Consider the following 24,077-nt stretch of genomic DNA (forward strand, 5'->3'; position numbering starts at 1 on the left):
TCTTTCATCACTAGTGATCCCTTATGATGAGGGGAAGCAGATTGTCATTTCTAAAGATGAACTGGAAGGTAATTCTGTACATCTGCTCTCTTTTTTTTTAATGCCACAGTCAAAGGGTGCGCTGCTGCATGCCATCTCGAAAAGCAGCATAAAACACCGTTTCGTTTATTTTGCTTATTTTGTTTTCTTTTTCCATCTGTATTGTTTGTTTTGTTTATTTCATTTGTTTCATTTTTAATGTGTGCTCTTTTTTTCATAACTTGCGGATTTTGAAAACGGTGCATGTTAAAATGCTTTGGCGTGCTGCTAAAAGATCAGAAATATTTAATTTGGTTTTTTTCGTGCCGTTTCAGATTAGAAATGGCACAACACGATATAACTAGCACACCCCTAGCGACACTGATTCTACAGAAAGCTGAGAGCTCTGCTCTGGTTACAGGGGGCGTGATTTCATGCACATTACTGCTAAGTACTCGGGTACATTTGTTACCCTGGCCCTGGTAGCTAACGGCCAACTAAGGTATGAGGGTAAAGAAGTACCCAAGTACGTTTTCTTTCACCTGCTACTTCTGCGGGCAGTGGAAAATGTGCAAAACAACAGGAATGTTTCTGTTTAATCAGGCCAAAAGTAAATGCAATGTGCAACTTGACAATTACTTTTAGCTGGACTGCCAGTCAGTTTTCAGTCAAGGCAATCTACCTAGATAACTGCACTTGTTACCCAGCTACATCCCTTTGAAAATTATCTTCAGAATGTTTCACATTCTTCCGGAACCTTCCCTGCAGTCCTCTTGTCCTCTGTGATGGCGGCCATGTTGGAAGGTTCGCATGGAGCAATGCCCTGGTGATCCATGTTGTTGATGATGTCACATTGCACTCGCATAGGCTGTATATAACACCAATAGACCAACTGGAGAGCAGGACGTGTGATGTAATTTCTGACATTATTTGCCAACTTGGCTACTTCTGGGGATAGAGGGGAGCCATGGAGAAGGCGAGTACATGATAATGTAAAAGAGGTATATTTAATTCGGAAAAAGTAACTGATTGCTCACCCTGTGAACATCTAAAATGCTGCTCAGTGGCCAGTGCCTGAGGATATCCGTGAATAACAAATATTTCCTATTCTCTGAGCCAAGTACTGGAGAATGAATGCTAACTGGGCTGATACCGATATCAACTCGTCTGTTTTTTAGGGGTATGCATGGAGAAAAATATTTAGTTTTTGTTTTGCTGTTCTGTTTTTCTTGTTTTGCCAGTTTAACACAAAGCAAAACTTTGTCTTTTTTTCTATTATTTTGGATTGGATACGACACAAAACGAAACACATTTTTTTGGTGTTTTTGTGTCCTTTGGAAATGATAGTTGAGGCGCTACTGTTTATTGGTTTTTGCTCCTTCTTGTGGTCCTTTTCATTGATCTCATTTCACTGTACACTAATATATGATATTTTGGGAAAAAAAGTGCACATCTTTTATGACCATCCTCATCTGGCGCCATGAATTTGATGATATGAATTGTATTTTGCCGTGGGATTTAATATAATCCCTGCTGAAGGCCTCTGCATGGAATATTTAGTAGGATAATCGTTTTTCCTAATTCCGCTTTCTGTAATATAATTGTGAAATCGTTCATTGTGGCTTGCACTAGGAGACATTAAGATTCCTCTGCCACCAACTAATGTCCACGCCTCTGAGATCAGCGAGGATTACGTGGTGATTTCCTGGAACGAACCAGATCCCAGAGGCAAGGAGCCACTGAGCTACTACATGGAAAAGGTAAAGCAGGTGATATGCATGCACAAAAGTCTTAAGGAAAAAAACAAACAAAGAAAACACTGACTGCTGCTAGATAGAGAGAGAGAGATTTTAAAGATCGGATTTACTGTAGGATGGCTGACTCTCACTGGCTATTTTAGATCAGTTCTTGGAATGTGAGTGTCCTGTTTTTCAAGAGGTCAAGGTATGAGACCACAGAGAGGGTAGGCTCAGGTGTAACCTAAAGAAATATGTATGCAAATCTCGTATCCATATTCAGTATGGCTATCCTGAAAACCCTAACTGGTCAGGCATGGCTCCTGGAGAGGGTTGGAAAACACTGGTCTAGATTTACATGCAGATATGCAATGGAGGATATTTTGGGACTTGAGTGGCAGGAATAATGAACGTCATGAATCCCCAATGAAATAGTTTGAATTGAGGGAACCAATAAGGCTAATGTAACATACTATCATGCAGCTTTCAAAAGCCCACTTACATTAAGTGCACGTAATGCGGGTAAAACCTATTGATATGTAGTAGGAACTTTCAAAGGCTTTTGAAAATTGCTACATTATATGCCTTTTGAATTGCATATACTGCACTTCATGTGAGTAAATGGGCTTTTGAAAACTTCTACGGTAATGTTTAATTTACATTTTCCTTTGAAAATTACCCTGGGTTTTTGCAAGACCAAATGCAAAACTTGAAATTCTTTAGCCCAAAAGTTGGGACTTCTCTGAATGCAGAACAGTTGGTCGCGCTATAAAATTGCTAAGAACCGTGTACTGTAATTTGCCCAGTAGGGATGTGTATTTGTGTGAAACGAAATTTCCTGTTTCATTTATCTTTAGTTTCATTTTCCAAAATAGCCATCAGCCCTGCCCCCAGCCCCCACCCACCCAGCGGAAAAAAAAAAAAGACTCAGCACCAGCCCTGCAGAAAGTTTAAAGTTGAAGCCTCCCCCAACCCATCTCACCCCATCTGTCAGTGATCTCCAGGGGCTCCTGTCCCACTGGTGCCAACCACAGGGTCGCAAGGACCTGGACAGGCAGAGGCCCCCCCCATGTCGTAAGAGCCGTGGCTGGAGGTGCAGGCAGGGCTGAGGATGAGGGGCAGAGGGGTCGGCTTCATTCTTCAAACTTTTATGGCACCGGCGCTGGTTGGAAGGGGAAGGGAGACTCTCTGGCCCCTTCCTTTTTTTGTTGTCTTGTTTCATTTGTTTTTCAGTTTATTTCGTTTCAAATAAATGAAACGAAATGAAATAACCAGAAACGAAATGAAGATGGAAGAAGGAAAACCAAACAAAGTGAAAAACAAATCGAACCAAAATAATCTAAGTGTCCACCCCCTGTTGCCTAGTCCTTGCCTAGGAAGTCAGATGGTTCCTTTCCTTTTCTAACATCCCCCACCTCCCCCCAAGTCCATTGCAGGCAGCGACAGCTGGCAGAGGGTGAATCTGGAGGCTGCTGTGGAATCTCCCAGGTGCTCCGTCTTTGACCTCATCCAAGGGAAGTCTTACTGTTTCCGCGTGCGCTCCGTGAACAAGCACGGAATAAGTGTTCCCTCGCTGCCCAGCGAGCCCGTTTCTCCCACAGCCACGCTAGGTAATTTTATACCTCTATCAAACCTGCTACTTTAGCTTGTGAAAGCGGAATAATCTGGTTTTTTGGGGAGGGGGAGAAGGGGAAGCAGTTTATGATGGCTACAAGAAGAGGATACCTTCTTGCTAGCTCTGCAAGTCTTCCCGAAGTGTAGAAAATGTGCAGCAATGCCAAAATTGACCCCAGAGGAAGTAACTGGAGCTGCATGGCTGTGACAGCGCTGGGGGGTGTCTAGATTTAAGCAAGAGTGAATATATTCAGGTCTGAGGCCTGCTGGTGATGAATATGTTGGGTGTTTATAGGAAGGTGGGTGGCGTGGAGTATCTCTGCTAGCTCTTCCCCTGCATGCATTTAGGTATCTTTTGCGGGGGTTTGTCAGATATCTCACGGGTATCTGCTTTTATGATCTTCGCTCACCAGAGGTCAAAATAATTGGCAGCCAGTTGAGCACTGTGAGTCTCGGCGCAGGCACCTCCGAGCCTGCTCTCCTGTATGACAGGTCTCATGCCGAGTTTTCCCACACGCTGGCTGATCTCATCTGTAATTAATGGCTGATGTGTTTTCTATGAACTCTTTACGAAATCTGCAGTCCGACCTGCAGGACTGCAAGCTGGGCGTGAGCACATTCAACTTCATTTGCCATTTCAGCTGTTCCGCCTCCTCCTGAGCACGTGGTAGCCTACAGAGACACCAAGACCTCTGCCGTGGTGGAATGGGACAAGGTGGAGGACGAGCACGAGCTGCTTGGCTACTACGTTTACAGCCGCGAGTCTGGCGAGACCGAGTGGCAGACGGTCAACAACAAACCAGTCACGGACACCAGGTGAGCGCAGGAAACCTGCCTGTCCTGTGTTTTATCCAGGCAGTAGGCACAGCATGGGGTGCATCGGATCGGTGCCTCCTCCCCGGGGACCACTTCTAGACACTGCAGTATCGAGCATAACAGCAGTGACCCCCCCCTGCGTCGAGGTGGGTTCATGAGGTGGGTTCCTGTCCAGTGGACTGGGGCCAATGACACACTCTTTATGTGAAGAATGTAACGGCAAGCCAGCGGGGCTAGGCCAGTCTCACCGGAGGGGCTCTCGCCAGCTCTGCTCAGCAAGGCACTTCATGTTATAAAATAAGATGAGGAGGGGCTCCCCCTCCGGCACATCACCAGGTCCATCGGGTCCCGTTCTGTAGCTGTCACTTTCAGAGCATCCTGAAATCAAAGTTCCGCTTTTTTCTGTTGAGAAAACTGGAATATGAGTTCCGCCGCTTGAGAAAGCAGAATCGAAATGAAAAAAGAAATGAGGGTCAGAGAATTTGCATGAATGAAGCAATGAAGATAACCCCAGTACACTCAGCAGAAGGCTTCTGGGGGGAGACGGGGGTTGTTATCTTACCCGCACGGTCCAGTTTTCTTTTTTTGTGATTTCAGATTTTGTGATCTGCAAAATCTACCAGGAGGTAAAAAAAAAAAAAAGAGAGAGAAATTTGGTAGCGGGTTTAGGGAGCACAGTCCGGAATCCGGATTTCCTGGTGCATTTCATCCTGCCAGACTGTAAAAATCAGCAGGGATAGTGATTGTCACAACTTGGTCTGCAAAGAGAGGCTGATCCAGTCCTGCTTTCCTCTCCTCATTGCACCGATGAACTGGTAGCTCCTAATTCTCTTAGAGAAAATGCAGCTACGAGTCCCCCGCGTGCAGCAAGACCAAAGCACAACTGGGCCAGGCTGCCACCTCTCCACCTCCAATGGAACCCGTGTCTCTTGCAGATTCACCGTCCCGGGGCTGCAGACGGGGAAGGAGTATGCGTTCTGCGTGAGGGCTGTCAACGAAGCTGGCATCGGCTCGCGGTCTCCGGAATCCACGCCGATGGTTGTCAACGAAGCCATCTGTAAGTAACTCCTCGGGCCCTGCTGGGCGAGCAGCTTGCCCCTTCCTGTTACAGGGACCAGAAACCCGCACATGCGCCAGCCCGCCCACCAGAAAAGAGCCGCAGTGATGCAGCCAGACCACAAACTCATTCACTTCTGAGGGTCTTCTGAACAGTCAGCACAGTGCAAGCGACCAATGAGATTTTTTTTTTTTTAGACAGTTCTGTTGGTCAGTCAGAGCAAACCAAATCATGGTAACGCCCTTTTTTTTATTCTGAGTTTTATTCTAATCCAGCTAAGGTGCTAGTGTCTGCATGTGAATCGGGGCATTATGTGTCTAATCCTTCCAGAGCTGCATGCAGACATCGCACTGATCCACGTAATATCAAAACGCAGCACCAATAACTAGGGTGTGAACTCAGTAAAGAAAGGTCTGCAAAGCAGTCCTGTCACCGTAACACATAAGTGCACAACTAAAATTAAGAAAAAAAACTGTAAAAGTGCAAGAAATAAAAATAAAATGCATTAAGAAGAAAAAACAGAATGGTTTAGCGCAGACGTTAAAATAGAACAGTAGATGAAAATTGCAAAGACCTGTAAATCTGTCCATTTCCCTTATCCATTGCAATACCAGAGACCCTAACTACTCTCTAATGTTACTCTGCTCTCTATTCTTGCTCTCAGGCCTTCTGCATACAAATGTTTTTTCTACCCTGTCGCTTCCAGTGGGAAGCTGTTCCCTGACTCCACCACCCGTTTGGTAAAGCCTGTGTCTTCCTTGCCCCTAGCCTCATGTCCTGACCCATTATGCCAGAATCTCCTTTCCATCAAAAAATGGGTTGCCCAGGTGGCCTACGCATGAAACCAAAAGAGGAACAGAGAGTCAAGAAATGAGCAACCCAGACAGTACTTCTGCTTTAATAAGGCTTATGTCTCATTACACAGTGTTTGCTTGTGTATTAGTCTTCTGCTTTACAATATCCTCTCAGATTGCAAACAGCATTTAGGAAGCAACCTGCCAGGCCTCCGGGGACCATATGCCTTGTTCTGTAATTCACGATCCCAATAAAGCATGTCTCATGGAATGCCACCAGATGGCGCTGCAGGAATATGCATTCTTTGCAGGACATTTAGTACACATAAAACAGGCCTCAATAAAAATCGATCAAATAATTATTTCATTCACCAAATCATTTTTATTTGTTTTTGCATGTTAACTAATAATTAGGAGGATGTGTCTAGTGCATCCTGGAAAAGCAAAACAAAGTATTTACTGCTGAAAGGGTTGCAGCTCAGTCATCGCCTATTTTGAGGTCCCTTTGGAGCCCCAGCACACAGTAAGGGCGATGCAATAAGGTGCGTTCAGCAGAGTGCATGATTTTACCCTCAGTTGTGTGCACATTCATTGTGCGCAACTGTTACTCCCAGTGCAGCAAGGAGTTTTGTACACAAAAAATGTGCACCTAGAACTGTGCATCCTCACCTGGAAATCTCTTGCAAACCAAGGGATTAAACATTTCCCTCCCAATGCAGAGCTGGGCGCTGGCTTAACTCAGGTTTCCTTAGCGCTGGGAATTTTCCTCCTGGTCAGAGGTGTGGAGTAAGATTTCCAGCACTTGTGTCAGTCTAAGGGCAGAAGCTGAAATTCCAGCACTGGGACCCGTAATTGGGATTTATGAGCAGAAAACACGCTGTCTGCACTGAAAGCATTTTTGTGCGCATGAATCATGAGTTTGTGTGCAAAGATTATGGTTGAGAGACCTCCTCACTCCCCTGAGTTTAGAATGTGCATAGATCATGGTGGAGAGACTTCCTCACTCCCCTGAGTTTAGATCATGGTGGAGAGACTTCCTCACTCCCCTGAGTTTAGAACGTGCATAGATCATGGTGGAGAGACTTCCTCACTCCCCTGAGTTTAGATCATGGTGGAGAGACCTCCTCACTCCCCTGAGTTTAGAACGTGCATAGATCATGGTGGAGAGACCTCCTCACTCCCCTGAGTTTAGAATGTGCATAGATCATGGTGGAGAGACTTCCTCACTCCCCTGAGTTTAGATCATGGCGGAGAGACTTCCTCACTCCCCTGAGTTTAGAATGTGCATAGATCATGGTGGAGAGACTTCCTCACTCCCCTGAGTTTAGATCATGGTGGAGAGACTTCCTCACTCCCCTGAGTTTAGAACGTGCATAGATCATGGCGAAGAGACTTCCTCACTCCCCTGAGTTTAGAACGTGCATTCAGCCTGTGCTTGAGTGCACATTTTCACTCGGATTTGTTTGTGTGCACATTTTCCAGCCAGCGCACTGCACCGTTTGACCTGCTCATGCATTAGCTTGTTGCATCAGGAGGTAAACCTATTTGTAACCTGTCGGCCACAAGATGCAGAGGGCATTCTCTGAGCTGAAACCTGCCAGATACTTTTGCTATCTTTCCATTTATTTTTCTAAAAGTGATAGCTCTTTCTCATCAGGCTAAACCACCACAATAACTGCTCTTGCCCATGCTTCAGGACAGTAACTCTTAATTACAGCTCGCCAAGCACCCTCTTTAGAAGACTTTTGGTTTTTTTGTGAATCAAAACTGGTTAGCTCCTAAAAGATTAGCCTAGCTCAGAGCCAGTTCATGTTCCCTCCTCTTCTCACCAAACGTTATTCTTCACCTGTTGGCCTGTATGTTTCTGAACACAGATTGTCCATCACCGCCGTACGACTTTGCTCTGCTGAACTGTGGAAAGACCGAAATGGTCATCGGCTGGAAAGCTCCCAAGTTCACCGCTGGCAGAGAAATCCTGGGCTACTTCTTGGATCAGCATGACTCATCGGAGGCTGAATGGCACGGCGTCAATAATATCAAGGCTATTCCTCAGCGAGTTTGCAAAGTAAGGGGCCAGCACCTCGCCTTTAGCATCCGGTGAAGGTGCAGTGAAATCGGACGGCACTGCGCCCGAGCACCCCTCCCCCCTCCCGTTCCCACCTCCCGGTGCATGGGTTAAGAACTGGCTTAAAGAGAAAAGTGCCCATCGCCGAGCCGTGCACAGCGTCTTCTGTGGCACTGCTCAGACAGATCCAGTTTAGCTCCTGAGCAGTCATGAGATCGGGGAACCGCAGTCCGCTTGTCTGAAAGGTCTTTCATGGATACGAGACAGAATGGAAAGGCAGCATAAGTGTTTAGAGAATGTGGTTGATCCTGTAGGTATCTGGGTCTGTGCCGTGGACTGATAGAATTTCACCACATCCCTTCACACCCCCATCTGCACACCTAACTCTTTCTAAAATTCACAAAAAAAGTTCCCAGAATAATCCTATCATTGCTTACTGGATTTTGTGGGTCACCATAAAATTCTGATCTTTTGGATTGATATTAGGAATCTGTTGGGGGATTTTGTATGTAACAAATTCTGTCTTTTTCTGATCTTAAAGGTAAGCAATCTAAGCGAAGGGCATTTCTACCAGTTCCAGGCCCGTGCCCTGAACATTGCTGGCCTAGGAAAGATGTCTGAGCCCAGCGAATTCTTTAAGTGTGAGGAATGGACGATGCCCCAGCCAGGTGAGAGAAAGTTCATGGCCACAGCAAAAGTACCAGATGGCTTCTTCAGGTCACCGGGAACAGGGCTGCACCAGGTCTGGGCTTGCCCCTCTGCATTTTGGGAGATGTAGTTTAATTTTCTCTGAATGAAGTGGGACTCTGTAGATGTAGTGAGCCTAAGTTAGCTTCTCAGCAATAACCTGGAGTCTTCTGAGAGCCTCACACACAAAAACAAACAAAAAAAAAAGAAGCTCAGAGCACTCCAGTTATTCCCAGGGGTGAGCACTTTCTGTGCATTTAATCTTTGTCCAATGGAAATATATTTACTTCCTAACTAAATGCAATTGTCCTTTCGGAGCTGGAGGACTGCACACCTCAGTGCGTGGCTTAGTATTGTGGTCTTTGCAGAAATATGCTTGCGTGTATTTTTATGGCTTTCTAGCTGTGTCTGGGAGCAGCTGCTATTAGATTTAATTTTGATGTTTCCCGTGCAAACGAAACCTGCTTTGCATCCATTAGTATTTCTCGCCTACACTGCAGGCGTGGTGGTGTTTCTTACACATGGCTGCAGGTTATGAAGGATGTAACAGTGCCCCAGATAGCCGGGGGGTGATGCTGCATCCAGCCTGCTGCTCAGAGTGGTGACACATTGGCACCCGCACCCCCTCCCCACCACCACCACTGATAGGTGATCCAGGTGGCTGCAAGGGGCAGGCAAAACAGGCACCCACCTGGAGCACCTATCAGTGGTGGTGGGGAGAGGGGTGCGGGTGCCAATGTGTCACCCTATCAGGAATCTGTTGCCCTGAGAATAGGCAACAGATTCCTGATAGGTTTTGGGGGTTTTTTAAATCATATTTCATTGCATTCTGGGACTTGTAGTCCTTGTTTTTTTCAGGGAGAGTAGAGCAATGCATTCCAAAATCCAGGTGGAAGTTAAGCTGAGGCAAACAGCGACTGAATCGCATCCAGATCTGGAAGTATAGAGGAGGCAACTTTAAAAAGTCATTTGTCCGGGTACCTGGCCAGCTGAAAATGACCCAGCCCTTATTTGGCTAAAAGTGCACGCAGGGGTCAACACCACTGAGGAAAATGTGGGCAGACCATAGGGATGGAAATAACGCATGTAGATCACATTTTCAGATTTGCGTGTGTTACTTTCCAGGGAAACGTATCCACAGAAAACATGGATGCATTTTTTTTGCCTGGGTCCATTTTCCAAAGGAAAGTTTGCTCGTATTTTTCCCTTTTGGAAGTTAAGAGCATAGACACCCAGGAGCATCGCCGGACTTTGCCCCAGGCTCTCAGTTTTGAAAATTACTACCCCCCCCTCCTCGCAATGGCCCGATGACCTTGACCCAAAACCCTCTGACACCCCCTCCCCCAAACATGTTGCATGAGGCAGGAAGCGTGACTCTTGTGCATGGCGGAAGGAGCTAGAGGAGAGCCACGTGTGGCACCTATTAACGTACCCAGGGCGTGCTCAGACGGGGATAAAAAGTGCCTTAGTTATCACCGCTGATTGTCCAATGATTTGCCTTGGCGTAGGTCCACCCTACGATGTGACGTTCACCGAAGTGCGAGACTCCACCCTGATGCTCCACTGGCAGCCCCCATTGTATACAGGAGCCAGCCCAGTCACGGGCTATTACGTAGAGATCAGCGAAGAGGGATCGGACCAGTGGAAGACTCTCAACAAGCAGCCGACAGGGACCACGCATATGAGGGTGTGGGCCGTAGATATCCACTGCAGCCATACTGTTCTTTTTTTGTTTTGTTTTCACAAAGTTCAAATTTATGTAAAGAAAGCACCTGTGAGGTTTAAATAGATCCTGCTTCTGGTGCGCTGGCTCTCATCAGAATCCCGTGCAGGTATCCTACCTGACAAGGAGAGTGGGAACACGGCCTTTTAGAGAGCCTTATGGCCAATTATATTATCTGAGAAAGTGTTTAAGTACAAAAAGTGAAACGTAGGAAGGTATAAAGGGAACGAGACCTAGGAATAGGATCCAAGTGAGAATCAGCAGTGCCAAGAAACAGGAAAGTGGATGACAGGAATAATTTGGCCAGTATCACTGCTTTATAGAGGCAGTGGCTCCATTTCAGACATGAGGTTAATTTGTAGAAGGCAGAGTGGCTCGCCTGCCCCTCCATATCATCACATATAGACTGTGGCGTTGTAGAGAGACAGGCAAGGAAAAGGGACAGAGCAACAGGCAATCCAACAGACAGACGGGCACGGGAAGTTATAGGACAGCACAAAGGATCTGCTGAAGACAGCAGTGACATACAAGGTTCCCTGGGTACAGGAAAGCAATGCATGGGAAAAGCTTTTGTTTCATTTTGCTGTTTCTGCATTTTTTTTTAAACTCTTTATTTATATGACACAATGAGAAGGAAGACATTATGGTATGTGATAAGGCGTGATCAGACAAATAAGTGTCTTGACAAAGTAGCAATGAGATTAAATGACACAGGTTGTGTTTCTGCATTTCAGCAAAATGAAAGTTTTTTTTTCTGCTGTTTCATATTAGAAATGATAGGAAACATCGAGGACATTTTGTTTCCTATGTCGATTTAAAACGTCTGCACACCCCTAGAATAAAGCTAAGGCGGTAGGTGAGGGGTGAGGTGAAGAGGGAGCTCAGGGCTTAGCAAAACTCTTTGTGAATAATGGAGGCTCTGAGACAGGGTTTGAAGGTGCGGAGCAAGGTGAACGAGAAGCTGCGGCTTCCGGAGGCAGGAGAATTCCCCACCCCGTCCTGCTCTACCTCGTGAGCAGCTGTCACCGAAATGGTTGCTGAGAAAGCTATTTGTTAGCTTCTTGGGGTGTAATCTTTCTGTTGGCATTTGTAGGTATCCGAGCTGGAGAAAGGGAAGTCCTATGTGTTCCGGGTGAGCGCAGTGAATAAAGCCGGCACCGGAGCACCTTCTGTTCCCTCGGATCCTGTGATAGCTGAAACCAAACCAGGTGCATAATACTAACAGTAGAGGGGAGGGCTTGGGGGCTACACAGAAAGATAGGCCTTGCCTCCCTCTTCTGGCTTGGCCATTTCAAAGGGAAGGAAAAGGTGTTCCCATAACTAACAGAAAATCTCAAAGAATGTTTGTTTTTTTCAGTATGTGGACGATTGTTGCTAAATTCCAACCTTAGTGGCACCTTCCTGCTGCTCCTTTGGCTTTCTAGCTCATTTGGAAATGGCCTCTGCTGGGCCTATGGCACCATCAGTCTTCATATGAACTGCGCAAACTCCCCACCTAACTTAGCCATTGCAGTGACTGTCCAGGCTGCAGCTCTCTCTGCAGCCTGCTGCATGCGCTCCCAAAGGCTACCCAGCTGCTGTTGATGGTTGCACAGCGTACGTGGCCTCCCCCAAGATGGGCTGTGAATGCTCCATCTGCAGCCCCAGCCGTCTCTGATGGATCAAACCCGGGTCTTCTGCACGGTAGTGCCCGGCATTACTAGAAAATCACCAGGCCGGCCCAGAAACCTGTTAGTTAAGACCACGGCGAGCTTCAGTTTTAATTGAAACTGTGCTGTAGAGCTGTCATGGAATACGAGGCAGATAAGGACGAGAGCCCTGGGCACATTCTTATTACGTTGGTGCTCCCTTTAAGGCAGAGATAGATATCTGTGTATTTACTTTGTTTACCCCGTGCCTGATTGCTCACATGTTTATTGCATGTTATTGCGTCCTTGTTTTCCTAACGATGGCACCGTACCTCTATTGTTTTACCCACCTATAATACTGCACCCCTCTTTATTTTATTTATCCAAATGAAGCTGCCATACCCCGCTTTGGAGCGGAAAATAAATCCTAACAAATAAGTATTATTTCTTCCCAGGCACAAATGAAATAGAAGTGGGCGTGGACGAGGAGGGCTTCATCTACTTGGCTTTCGAGAACCCCGAACCCTTGGACGATCCTCAGTTTATCTGGAACAAAGATTACGAAGCCGCTCTAGACGCCGAGCGAACCGAAATCATAAACGAAGGAAACAAGTGAATTTGCCAAGCGTGCGACTGTCAGGCTGCGGGGAGGGAAGAGGGTTGGGGCGAATAAGAAATGGCCGAGAGCGCCAGGGCCGCTGCTTCCTTTCGGTGAACGAGGGCCACAGCTTGGGGGTGGAAAACTCGCGGGAGAAGGCCCAGAGGCCAATGGCGGCCGAAGCATGCAGGAGCTGTGGGTGGGGAGGGAGAGGCTGCTTAGGACACCGAATACTCTTGCACCATCCCTGGGGCGTGGAGAATAACAAAAGAGACTCGGAGAAGAAGGCAGGGAAGTTGGAGGCAAACAACCCTTCAGACACTGAGCTGGAAAAATGCTAAACATTTTCAGATTGTCCTAAGCAGTTCCGTGCTCGCGCCTCCAGTCTTCTGCTGCCGCACCGGGGAAAGTTCTCCTGCGGCCAAGCGTCCTCTTCAGAGGGGTCGGCACAACCCTCAGAGCTGTGAAGGTGCTCCGGGATGTCCACCTGCAGGGCCCTTCATCCATGCTCCTGTGGCCATAAACAGAGAGCACACCCCTTCCCACCCCCAGTGGTCACCCCCCCGTTGCACTGCCTTTTCTTTCTGATTTCTGGCTCTTCTCTCTAAACTACTAGCACTATTTCTGTAGCACTACTAGATGTACACAGCCCTGTAGAGGGACACATAAGGGCTCTATCCTTCACATAGCCAAACTGGTGTTTGTTTTTTTTTTACCTGTCTTCCCCAGATCTAAGGTCAGACTGACCAGGCCATCGGAAGAGGATCTGGGGACATATTCGGTGGTGGTGCCCAATACAGATGGTGTCTCTGCCAGCCGCACACTGACAGAAGAAGGTATGACGTACGATTTGTATAGCAGATGTTAACCCATGTAATATTCTCTGCCGAGAGCCGCGATGACGTCCCTGTCTTGTATTTGGGTCACTTTATTGCTCAGATGTGCTGTTTATCCATTCTCACCCGTTTCACTGGAGTTTCATATCTCTCAATGGCACAGTTTGCCTTTCAGAGAGAAGCACTATGGGGAGGATGTTAAATTATTAAATTGTACGATGATGTTCCTAGTGCGTGAGTCCTTGTAATAGGGATTAAATTAAAACCTACAAATATCATTGTAAAGTTTATATATTGGTGGCAGAGAGGAAAGCAGGACACAATTTCACTTTGAGAGCTAAGGTGAAGTGTAATAAAAAGAGGAACGATAAAAGAAGATAATAAGACGGAAGACAGCAGAAAGCACCAGGCCAGACCGCTCCATTTTCCTCTCCTGTTACACTGCCGTAGCCCCAGTGAGGGTCCTCGGTGCTTATCCCTTGACTCTACCACCTCCCCCCGGGACGGGGGTGGTCTTTCCATGCATCCACCACCCTTTCCATGGACAAATAGTTACTGATGTTACTCCCGAGTCTGCCCGCTTTGAGTCTTGCTATCTGAGGGGCACAAACTAGTCTGGTCTTCAGGATATCCCTAGTGAACGCGCGAGAGAGGGGTTTGCAGGCGCCCGGCCTCAGTTGCTTGCAGATCTATCCCATGCATATTTATCGGGGGGGGTTTCCTGAAAACCCCAGTGGCTGGCGGTCCTTGAGGATCTCAGATGGGCACCCCTGTTCAGGCCGGCGTTCGGGATGCTGGTGGTGAACGTGCCTGAGATGCAGCAGGTGCACGACGGGGGCAGCACATTCATTGCAGATATCCTGAACACCAGACTGACTTGGGTGGTCCTGGAGGTTCTCTAACTACTGTTACGGAGCGTTGTCGGGAAGGGTGGCGGGGAGTTTGCCTCTCAAATCACTGGAGTATCTGGTAAATTCTGCCAGTGGCACCCTTAGCCCAGGCCATCCTGGCTGCAGGAGAACTCCACTTCTCTAAGGCTGCTTTTTAAATGTTTTTGGTCTAAGAACGTGCAAGTTCTTCTGTAGTTAGCCGGATAAAGGGAAGGAGCCCAGGGTCCGATCATCCTCTTCTCCAAGAAGAAACCATTGCAAGCGTTTGATTTTTCTCGTGTGCATTTCTATGCTGTCTCCCTTCCCTGAAGAGCATACAGTCAAGGTGAGCCCCTGCGGCACAGGGGCGATAATTTCACTTGCCCAAGGTGGCAGAGAGTGGCAGAGGCAGGACCTCAGCCCGTTACACACAGCCCTCCCCCACCTGCAGGATTGACAACTTTTCTTCTACATTTTCTCTGCAATTTTAACCTCGGTGATTTTTTTTTTTCTTTTCTTTTCGTTACAGAGCTGAAAGACCTGCTGAAGCGCAGTCACGAAATAAGACACCCACGTAAGGAGAATTTCTCATTATAGCTACGGCACATGTTCAGACTTGATCAGCTTCTAGGGTCGCCGCCTTGCTCCAGGTCAACCGAGCTGGCTGCTCCGGTCCTAGTCCCCAGCACATGGATGGAGCTGTGGCTCTGATTTCCCCAAGAAAGTCGGAACCAGGAATCCATGCAGTGAAATCGGTTGAAACCAGGGTTGCATCAGCCTGGGGTTTGGCGGCCACCCTACCAGCTCCCACAGAACAGCCTTCCTCTTCCCAGAAGCCTTCCACTGTAAGGAGTTCCTGGCATCACGAAGGCCGAAGGAGTTTAAGGTTTCCGCTGGTCCTCAGCCTGGGCAGGACACGCCCTAGGGATCAGCCGGGTGATCCCTCCTGCAGTGCAGGGATAACATCAGGGTTGCAGGTCTGCGGGAAACGAAGCCTGGATGGCATTGGTTGCAGGAGAAAGTGCAGGGTGCCAGAGGAGATTTTGGACCGGAGATGGTGCTGCTACACCGGGAAAGGGTTGGGCCAGGGGGCGGTGATGCCGTGACAGAGCGCACCTCTTCCTGCCCAGGCTTGCTTCGGAGAAACCACCCTCTCCAACCCCTTCCTAGGTTGCACCCGTTACCCCCTCCTCCGGTGGCTCAACTTTAACGGCTGTTGTCCATTCAGGACACATCGGGACTTGTCTGATGAAGTCGTAAGAGATGCTGGTTTCTAGCACAGCTGACAGTACAATAAAGGAAGCCCTATAAACACCCTGCTGGCCACGGCAGAGCAGGTGTAACTCCCAGGGGCTCTGCAAAGGCTCTCGCTGCGTAAGACCTTGCCCTGTCTGGTTCAGTCGGGGCCTCAGGTTGCCACATGTCTGACTGTCTCTCTCCCCTTCCACGCAGTCATCCAGTTGATATCCGGGTGGAACATTGATGTTCTCGAGAAAGGCGACGTGCGCCTCTGGCTACAGGTGGAAAAGCTGTCGCCTGCTGCGGAGCTGCTGTTAACCCTGAATGAACAGGAGCTTTCAGACACTCCGGTTTGTGACATGTGTTTCGTGATTATTTCATTCGATAGTGGTAGCGTACGGTGTGCGGCGAGAAAGTGCTATCTCCTCCTTAAACTTGAAATCGGGCTGCAGTCTGAGCTGCCCTTCCCCGTCACTGCTGCTACCCTCAGGAGCAATATGTTACTCACTTGAAGGCTCGATAGCAGCTACACCAAGGGGAAATGCTGTACAGTCTGTGGAAATATGGCCATCAACTTGCCCCTCCAGTCATCCCTCAGCCCATGTCCTCTGCACTCACAATAAGAGCCAGAAATCATCAACCTTCCCCTCCAATTACTTCTCACCCATGTCTGCTACATGGCCCCTCCATTGTTCCTCAGCCCACGGCCCCTACATGGCTACCCCTGACTTTTCATACGATGCAAACTACTGAAGTCAAGCTGAAGCTGTGGGAGGGAACAAAGGCAGCAGGGAGAGAGCTCTCCTATTGGTCAGAGAGAATGGAAGGGAACAAAGGCAGCAGGGAGAGAGTTCTCCTATTGGTCAGAGAGAATGGAAGGGAACAAAGGCAGCAGGGAGAGAGTTCTCCTATTGGTCAGAGAGAATGGAAGGGAACAAAGGCAGCAGGGAGAGAGTTCTCCTATTAGTCAGAGAGAATGGAAGGGAACAAAGGCAGCAGGGAGAGAGCTCTCCTATTGGTCAGAGAGAGTGGAAGGGAACAAAGGCAGCAGGGAGAGAGCTCTCCTATTGGTCAGAGAGAGTGGAAGGGAACAAAGGCAGCAGGGAGAGAGCTCTCCTATTGGTCAGAGAGAGTGGAAGGGAACAAAGGCAGCAGGGAGAGAGCTCTCCTATTGGTCAGAGAGAGTGGAAGGGAACAAAGGCAGCAGGGAGAGAGCTCTCCTATTGGTCAGAGAGAGTGGAAGGGAACAAAGGCAGCAGGGAGAGAGCTCTCCTATTGGTCAGAGAGAGTGGAAGGGAACAAAGGCAGCAGGGAGAGAGCTCTTCTATTGGTCAGAGAGAGTGGAAGGGAACAAAGGCAGCAGGGAGAGAGCTCTCCTATTGGTCAGAGAGAGTGGAAGGGAACAAAGGCAGCAGGGAGAGAGCTGTGCTATTGGCTGAAGGCTGGAAATGGAGCTCTAGAACCAGGAAAGCCCTTTATTGGGTGATCTAATCCTGCTGCCCCTGTACCTGTTACAAAGGAAAATCTGATTTTGCAGGATACAGACACCAAAAAATCAAACCATACTGGACTCTGAATTTAGCAAACCTGAGCTGTCTTCCAAGTCAGTCAGGCTGATGCAATAAGATGCGTGCAAAAAACAGGCATTCGTATTGAGCATTTGTTTTCTTAATGCGCGTGCAGCCACATCCCCTGTGCGCCCGAAGCATTATCCAAATGAGAATAATTCTGAGCGGCGTAAAAAAGGGCGCGCTGAGCGGGAAATGTGCGTTTCTGGTGCTCCAAAGTTTATTACATTAGGAGCATGGGCGTCTAAATTGTGCAATCATAAGAAAAGTGCACTTGGAAAACTCATTTAGAAAATCCGGCTTTCACTGCCATGTGCTATTAGGAGCCTGCAGGTTAAAAAGCCTTAATTTACTGCTTCTCCGGTGTCCCTGATCAAGAAAATGTATATATATTTTATCCAAATAATACACATTATTCTCTGACTTGCTTTCTTGTAACTAATTTAATAAGTGCTGATTAAAAAAAAAAAAGTCTTAGCAAACCTGAAGGAAATGTATAGCAGCATGAGGACCTTTTCCTTCAGACACATTTTTAAACCATTTTAAACCTGCACTTATTAAATTGGTGACAAGAAAACAAGGTGGAGAAAACCATATATTATTTGCTATGAAATATATACATTGACTTGACCAGGGAAACCGGAGAACAGTAAATTCAATCAGTCAAGATGATACTAAGGAGGAAGACACATTTATGGCAACACAGAGGAGCAATTTTTTTTATGTTGCTTTCTGAGCCTTCGACTGTGCATTAACTTTACTCCACCTCCAGAGCTGGAGTGACATTTCCCGCGTTATAGAATGTGCGTTCGGGCAGTAAGAGCTAATGTCTTCATTTACATGGAATTTCAATGCGTTGAGCGCTATCCGGTACACGTTGTAGACGCGTTAACCTCCTAACTGCATCGCCGGCTGTTATTGCGCGCACGAAATCTGCGCTCAAACCCGTGCGCTAGGCTGGACGCACCTTATTGCATCGGCCTGAGGGTGTGTGTGTGTGTGTACTCTGTATTTTCTCTCCTACAGACGCGGAAGATCAACTTTGACAGGGCAAAAGGCCTCATTGAGATAATAATCCAGGACTTTTCGGAAAAGGACAAGGGGACGTATACAGCGGATCTGAAGGATGGAAAAGCAACGAACCAGTTCTCGCTCCACCTCGATGGGGACAGTAAGCACATTTTGTATGCGGGTACTCTATTGCAAATCCATGTATTTATGTTCACTCGATTTTCTCAGAGCCAAACTGGGTCTAGTCTGTTTCTGATTATCCAGGTTAATTCGGGGAACAATATTTCCAGATCTGAACCTGGATTCAAACCAAGTCATGAGAGGGGGTTTTTTTTTTCATTTTGATTTCTCCAACATTTGCTCAGACAACATGGGCATCGTTTCTCCCTCCCACTTAATGACATCATTACGTTCTTCCTGTTCATGACATCACAGTCATAATGACATCAGTTTGGCATGGTCTGGGGATGCTAGGAGTACCAGAAAAGCTTTGGAATATTTTAACGTGCATGGCCAACTCAGAGGCAGTATATTGATTATTTTTATCCAGTGAATCAGACCTCATAATAAATGCCCCTATTGCATAGACTGTGCCATTCAATGATAGGACCTGCATACACTTCTGAGCTAAAGGATCCTATGACAGACCGTGGAGCGATTTTAAATAGAGGGGCACATACATCATTAAAACCTGTTTGCATGGAAAAAAATAATTGATATGCTTGTTGAGGCCTGGCCCACATGGGGGTCTTTCTGAGTTCATGCAGTTTGGATTGCATAGTGAGATACGTTTTGTATTTACAGAGTTTAATGAAATTCTGGCGGAGACCGACCGAAAGCGAAAAGATTGGGTGAGAAAACAGGGTAAGGCGTTCAGCATCACCGGCTTTTCCAGGATCCAACTATATCGCCGCTGGTCAAGCCTAAAGCAGCACGGCCTACGACGTTTTGTACTGAACTCTGAGATACAAAGAGGCCCCCATGTACTAATGTGCATTTTGCCTTTGTAAACGCAGTGACGTGGAAAAACTGCAAAATCGCATTGGCAAAATTTTGCAGACCTTATTTGCCAGTTTTGCACACATAATTTTGTCTTTGCGAGAGCAACAGCAAACCGTATGCAAAATCATTAATAAGCTGCAGAATTGTAAGACTCGGTGCAATCACAGTTTTCCCAGAATTACATTTTGTGCAGAAGTCGCATACGTTGATGGTTGTGCTGACCTTCAGCAGGTCCTCATGCAGGCACTTAAAATAAATAAATAAGGATATATATATATAGATACACACACACACATAGGTAAAAAAAAATGTTGACCATGAAAATAACAGATTCTGACGTCGTTTTGAAACATTCACTGTGTAAAAGAGAAGGATGGAGAGGGAAGAGAGAGGGGAGAAATGAGGAAAGAATGAGAGAAATGGCGATGCCATGCCAATAGAGCATCTCAAGCAGGAAGGAGAGACCCAATGTGAAAGAGACAGAGACACAAGAAGGGGGAAGAGAGAAAAAGAGAAGGTGAGAAGAGGGAGGGATGGGAGAGACAGAGAGGAGAGAGAAATGGCAGGAGAGACCGGGGAAGGGTTAAAGAGAGAGAGAGAGAGAGACCATGAGGTCTATATTCTGCCACAGTCCAGATAGCTAAGTTAGCAGGATAAACTTATCCGCCTGACTTTGGAGACATATTCAGTAGTGCAGCCACACAATTTAATATAGCCGGCTATCTTAAGTACTTAGCTGGCTATTTATTTATTTATTTATTTAACATTTTTTTATATACCGGCATTCATAGGACACATCATGTCGGTTCACAAGTAACTGAGAAAGGAAATTACAATGAACGGGGATGGAGGGCTAACTGGGAAAAAATTGGATAATATACGAAACTGGATAACATATGAAAGTATAGGAGAGAGAGTCAACGAGCAGGGATACAACATTGTTGAACGACATGGAGATTACTTATCCATGTTAAGATAAATATGCATAAGCAAAGATTAAATATGTATAAGTAATGTTAAAGGAGGCATGTGTGTGCACTTATAGACTTAGTATAGGAACTTATTTACAGTATAAAAGGAGGCATGTGCACTTATGTACAATTATATACAGGGGGAGGAGGGAGGGGGAAAGGAAACAAAATGACAAGGTACTTTCAGGCAAAGGTAGCTAGAGGGGTGAGGGGCGGGGTGGAGGGGAGGCTACGGGGCGCAGGGGAAGGGTATAGGGGAGGGAACGGGGGGGGGGTACTGGGATGGTAGAGGGAGGTCAAGGAGAAGGTATAAGGGCTGAACGGGAGTTGAGGTGGTTCAGAGGTGAACTATGACTGGGGTTGAGAAGAGTTGGGGTAGGCCTGTTTAAAGAGCCATGTCTTGATTCCTTTTTTGAAGTGGCTCAGGGACGGTTCTAAGCGGAGTTTGGCAGGGAGGGAGTTCCAGAGGGTGGGACCCGCAATGGAGAAGGCTCTTTCCCTGGTGGTGGTGAGGTGCCCAAATTTGAGTGAGGGGGTTTGAAGGGTGCCGGCGAGGGTGTTTCTGGTGGGGCGATTAGTTTGACGGAAACATGGCATATCTTCAAGCCAGGGGGAGATGTTTTTGTATAATGTGTTATGGAGGATGGTGAGTGTTTTGTATTTGGAACGGAAGGCAATGGGGAGCCAGTGGAGATCCTGTAGTATGGGAGTGATATGCTCTGTTTTTCTAGTGTTAGTTAAGATTCTTGCCATAGCATTTTGTAGGATTTGAAGGGGTTTAATAGTAGAAGCTGGCTAACTATAGCCACCTAACTTTAGGACAGCTCTTTGACTCGACCAGACTTAGCTAACTCAACTCTTCCCAGTTACGCCCCCAACTTATCCTGCTAAATTCTAGCCACATGACTTATTTGCTGACTAGAATTTAGCCGGCTAAAGGCTCAATTGACCTCAATATTCCTACATTCCTTTTAAAAGGGAGCAAAATGAATGACTGATTAATGGAATGGTTCAGGCACTATTCTTGGCCACCTGAATACATATTTTGCCAAGCGCCCCACATGTAAACTCAGGTGGGCACATTCACCGTTCAAAGTGAGCCCTTCCCATAAGCGATGCACGTGGGCCGGCCAGCTGATGGAGTCTGTGCTATGATCCTGTTGCCCACTGACTGTGTGGCCAGTCCTGCATTAGCCGGCTGCAGGATAATGTCAGCGGTGTTGTATTTGTATTGCAGGCCCACATTTTGTGGAGAATCTGCGGTGGACGGTGACTGAGGAGTGTCAAGTGGTGCTGACGTGCAAGGTGACGTGCTGCAGTCTCGGAAACGCTGCATTAAAGTCCAGTCGATGCGCCCCTGGATGCTGATGGAAGAAGCATTATCTTCATCCAGTTTGTCCGGTTCAGTCCTGTGCCCCCTGCTTTATAATCGTACAGTGGCATCCTGCGCTTTGGATGTCATTACTGGACTGTACTTCCGTAAAGATTGAATGTGACTGGGGCTTCCTCCTTCGTGATGCTGGAAATAAGTTTTGCCCATTCGCTAAGGGGTTTAGATTGCGTTGCAGGAAAAGTCCGATTTTTTTTTTCCCCCATTTACTTTGTCAGGAAGCACGAGGTTGTCGCAGCCCCCCGCGCCCCCCCCCCCCCAGTCCTGCATCCAAGAATTATCCACCCTCTTCTTTCAGAATGTTTCATTTTTACCCAATGAAACCCATGCACTTGGGAGCTCGAGCGCCAGCTCACGCTCGTTTGCTTGGCCCACGCAAACTGGCAGTCATGAAACGTGAGAAGTCCTTGCGCCCAGGGTGTCTCTTTCTCTCCGAAGCTCACAGTGAAACCCACTCCTTGCTGTTAGGCAGTGAATCCAGAGTCTCCATTTCTGGATTTTCTTCTATATTTTGCATTATCCCAGTTATAAAATACTGTGGTGGGGTTTTACCGAGCTCGTGACGGTACATTATTTGGATCTCCTCCATGCTTGCACTGTCACCCATGTCCTCGGGCTTATTTATTTTTTTACGTTCTCTACAGGTAAGCAACATAAGGGATGAAACCACATTTAAATGGTACATCGACAGGCAGCTGCAGCTCAAGGGGCAGTTTGACCCACAGACCGGCATCGGAACTTTTCTCATCAAGAAGGTAAGGCCACGGTGTAGCAGCTTGGAGCTCTTCCTTGCTCGTGCATCTCCGTGTTTGCTTCTGGGGTTGCAACCTTCATCAGCGGATGCCAGTTTAGTTTAATTCATCTGTAAGCTATAAATGTCTTCAGAAGGGATCATCAATGTCTCCTGGGAGGGAAACTAGCGCCCCCCCCCCCCCCCAGTGCTATCCTTATCTAGTTTTCATATCCAAGATTTCCCAGATCAGTTTCATAATGGTTATAAAGAGGGAGGTTCTGAAAGGCGTTTACTGGGGTGCCCGGGTATTTAGCCAGGAATAACGGCTGGACTAAAAACCGCCTTCCCCAAATGCGACTGAAAGCCTATGGATGCCTAGGCGCATATACATTTAGCCGTGGGAAACGGAGGCGCCCCTCTAGGCGTGTTTAAGTTGGGGGAAGGAAAACGGCACGTGTACATTTCAATTTTCAAATGCAAGGGCGCTATTTTACCCCTCCCCCGCACCAACAGCAGGTGTCAAAGTGTGCGGACATTTTAACACGCGCACGTGTGATCATTTCCAAAGGGAAACCAGGCGGCCAATATCTTTTTGAAAATATGTGTAAAGAATGAGCATTAAAACTGCATCCCCCATCCCCAAGTTTGCAACTAAGAAAGTTGTTTGAAAATTACCCCTAAAACTGCAGAATGAATCATTTTCTGCTGCTAATTTGACCGAGGACCAGAGAATCTCCCTGTGGTCGGCCGTTGAGTTTATTTCTTTATTTGAAAAAACATTTTTTGCCCGCTTATCTAAAAGCCTGAGGAGGTCATTTTCAAAGGGCATTGCACGTGTAAAAGTAGCGCGTATCTCAGCAAATTTCAAAAGTCCATTGACGTGCGGAAAACCTTTTTTGACAGTTACCCCCTAAGCAGATAGCAAAGCTGCATTCATAATAATCAAAAAGAAAAGAAAAACCCCAGGAGCTTAACGTGACGCAAGCCACTTCTGTTTCCCCAGTTCACCGATGAGGATAAGGGTCTGTACAAGGCAGTGGTCTCGGATATTCGAGGAGAAGACTCCAGCGAACTTGACCTCACTAAGGAAGGTTGGTACGATGTCCGTCGTTACCTAACGTGACTTGGGCTGGTTTTTTTTTGTTTTGTTTTGTTTTTTTAAGCAGCATTTATGCATAGCCAGCTGAAGCTCAGCTGTTGCACCTTCAAACTCTATTGTTATCTTTTTGTTTTGTTTTGTTTTTAATTTGATTTTCAAAAACTGTTTATTTTGAATTATTATATTGATGAAACCTTACAGCAGAGCATTTGAGCAGCATGTTAAAGTATCTCTAACCCTTCATCCCACTTAATTGTATTGTATTAAGTAAATATAAAATAACAATTGTCCATTCAGGACCTGATCTATTCCCTTCATTTCAGCTGTTCCTAGATTCTCCCATGCCTTGACCCAACAAACTCTGCCCACTCACTGCAGCCTCTTTAATTTTCAAGCTCCTGCTATGGAGTTAGTGAACTGGGCCCAGTTCAGTACAGTCAGGGCGTAAATCTTAGTTGCCTTTGTTAGTAAATCTTTTCTTTTGCTTTTTAAGGTTTTGAGGATGTTCTCAAAGAGCTTTGCAGGATCGGTGGTAAGTGACGCCTTGAATTACTGTTTACTGGCCTGACGTCGAGGCCTGTGTAAAGGCCTCGACGTCAGGCCTTTACACAGGACCCCACTGA

At 46.9% G+C, this 24,077-nt stretch overlaps 1 protein-coding gene across 2 annotated transcripts in view; it reads left to right on the forward strand.

Moving 5' to 3' along the window:
- Positions 1 to 24,077, forward strand: part of MYOM3 (myomesin 3) — a 54,926-nt gene that overhangs the window by 21,219 nt on the left and 9,630 nt on the right. For both annotated transcript variants that reach the window (XM_029619598.1, XM_029619600.1), the window contains 19 exons: positions 15 to 68; positions 1,651 to 1,778; positions 3,181 to 3,364; positions 4,010 to 4,184; positions 5,120 to 5,241; positions 7,910 to 8,100; positions 8,642 to 8,768; positions 10,296 to 10,474; positions 11,604 to 11,718; positions 12,594 to 12,750; positions 13,466 to 13,572; positions 14,971 to 15,015; positions 15,894 to 16,030; positions 18,275 to 18,419; positions 19,064 to 19,123; positions 21,470 to 21,537; positions 22,267 to 22,377; positions 23,359 to 23,446; positions 23,948 to 23,986. In XM_029619598.1, coding sequence (XP_029475458.1) covers positions 15 to 68; positions 1,651 to 1,778; positions 3,181 to 3,364; positions 4,010 to 4,184; positions 5,120 to 5,241; positions 7,910 to 8,100; positions 8,642 to 8,768; positions 10,296 to 10,474; positions 11,604 to 11,718; positions 12,594 to 12,750; positions 13,466 to 13,572; positions 14,971 to 15,015; positions 15,894 to 16,030; positions 18,275 to 18,419; positions 19,064 to 19,123; positions 21,470 to 21,537; positions 22,267 to 22,377; positions 23,359 to 23,446; positions 23,948 to 23,986 — 2,232 coding nt within the window. The remainder of the gene's footprint in view (positions 1 to 14; positions 69 to 1,650; positions 1,779 to 3,180; positions 3,365 to 4,009; positions 4,185 to 5,119; positions 5,242 to 7,909; positions 8,101 to 8,641; positions 8,769 to 10,295; positions 10,475 to 11,603; positions 11,719 to 12,593; positions 12,751 to 13,465; positions 13,573 to 14,970; positions 15,016 to 15,893; positions 16,031 to 18,274; positions 18,420 to 19,063; positions 19,124 to 21,469; positions 21,538 to 22,266; positions 22,378 to 23,358; positions 23,447 to 23,947; positions 23,987 to 24,077) is intronic.

The sequence above is a fragment of the Rhinatrema bivittatum genome, chromosome 11 (genome assembly GCF_901001135.1).
Source record: "Rhinatrema bivittatum chromosome 11, aRhiBiv1.1, whole genome shotgun sequence".
Taxonomy (NCBI): Eukaryota; Metazoa; Chordata; class Amphibia; order Gymnophiona; family Rhinatrematidae; genus Rhinatrema; species Rhinatrema bivittatum.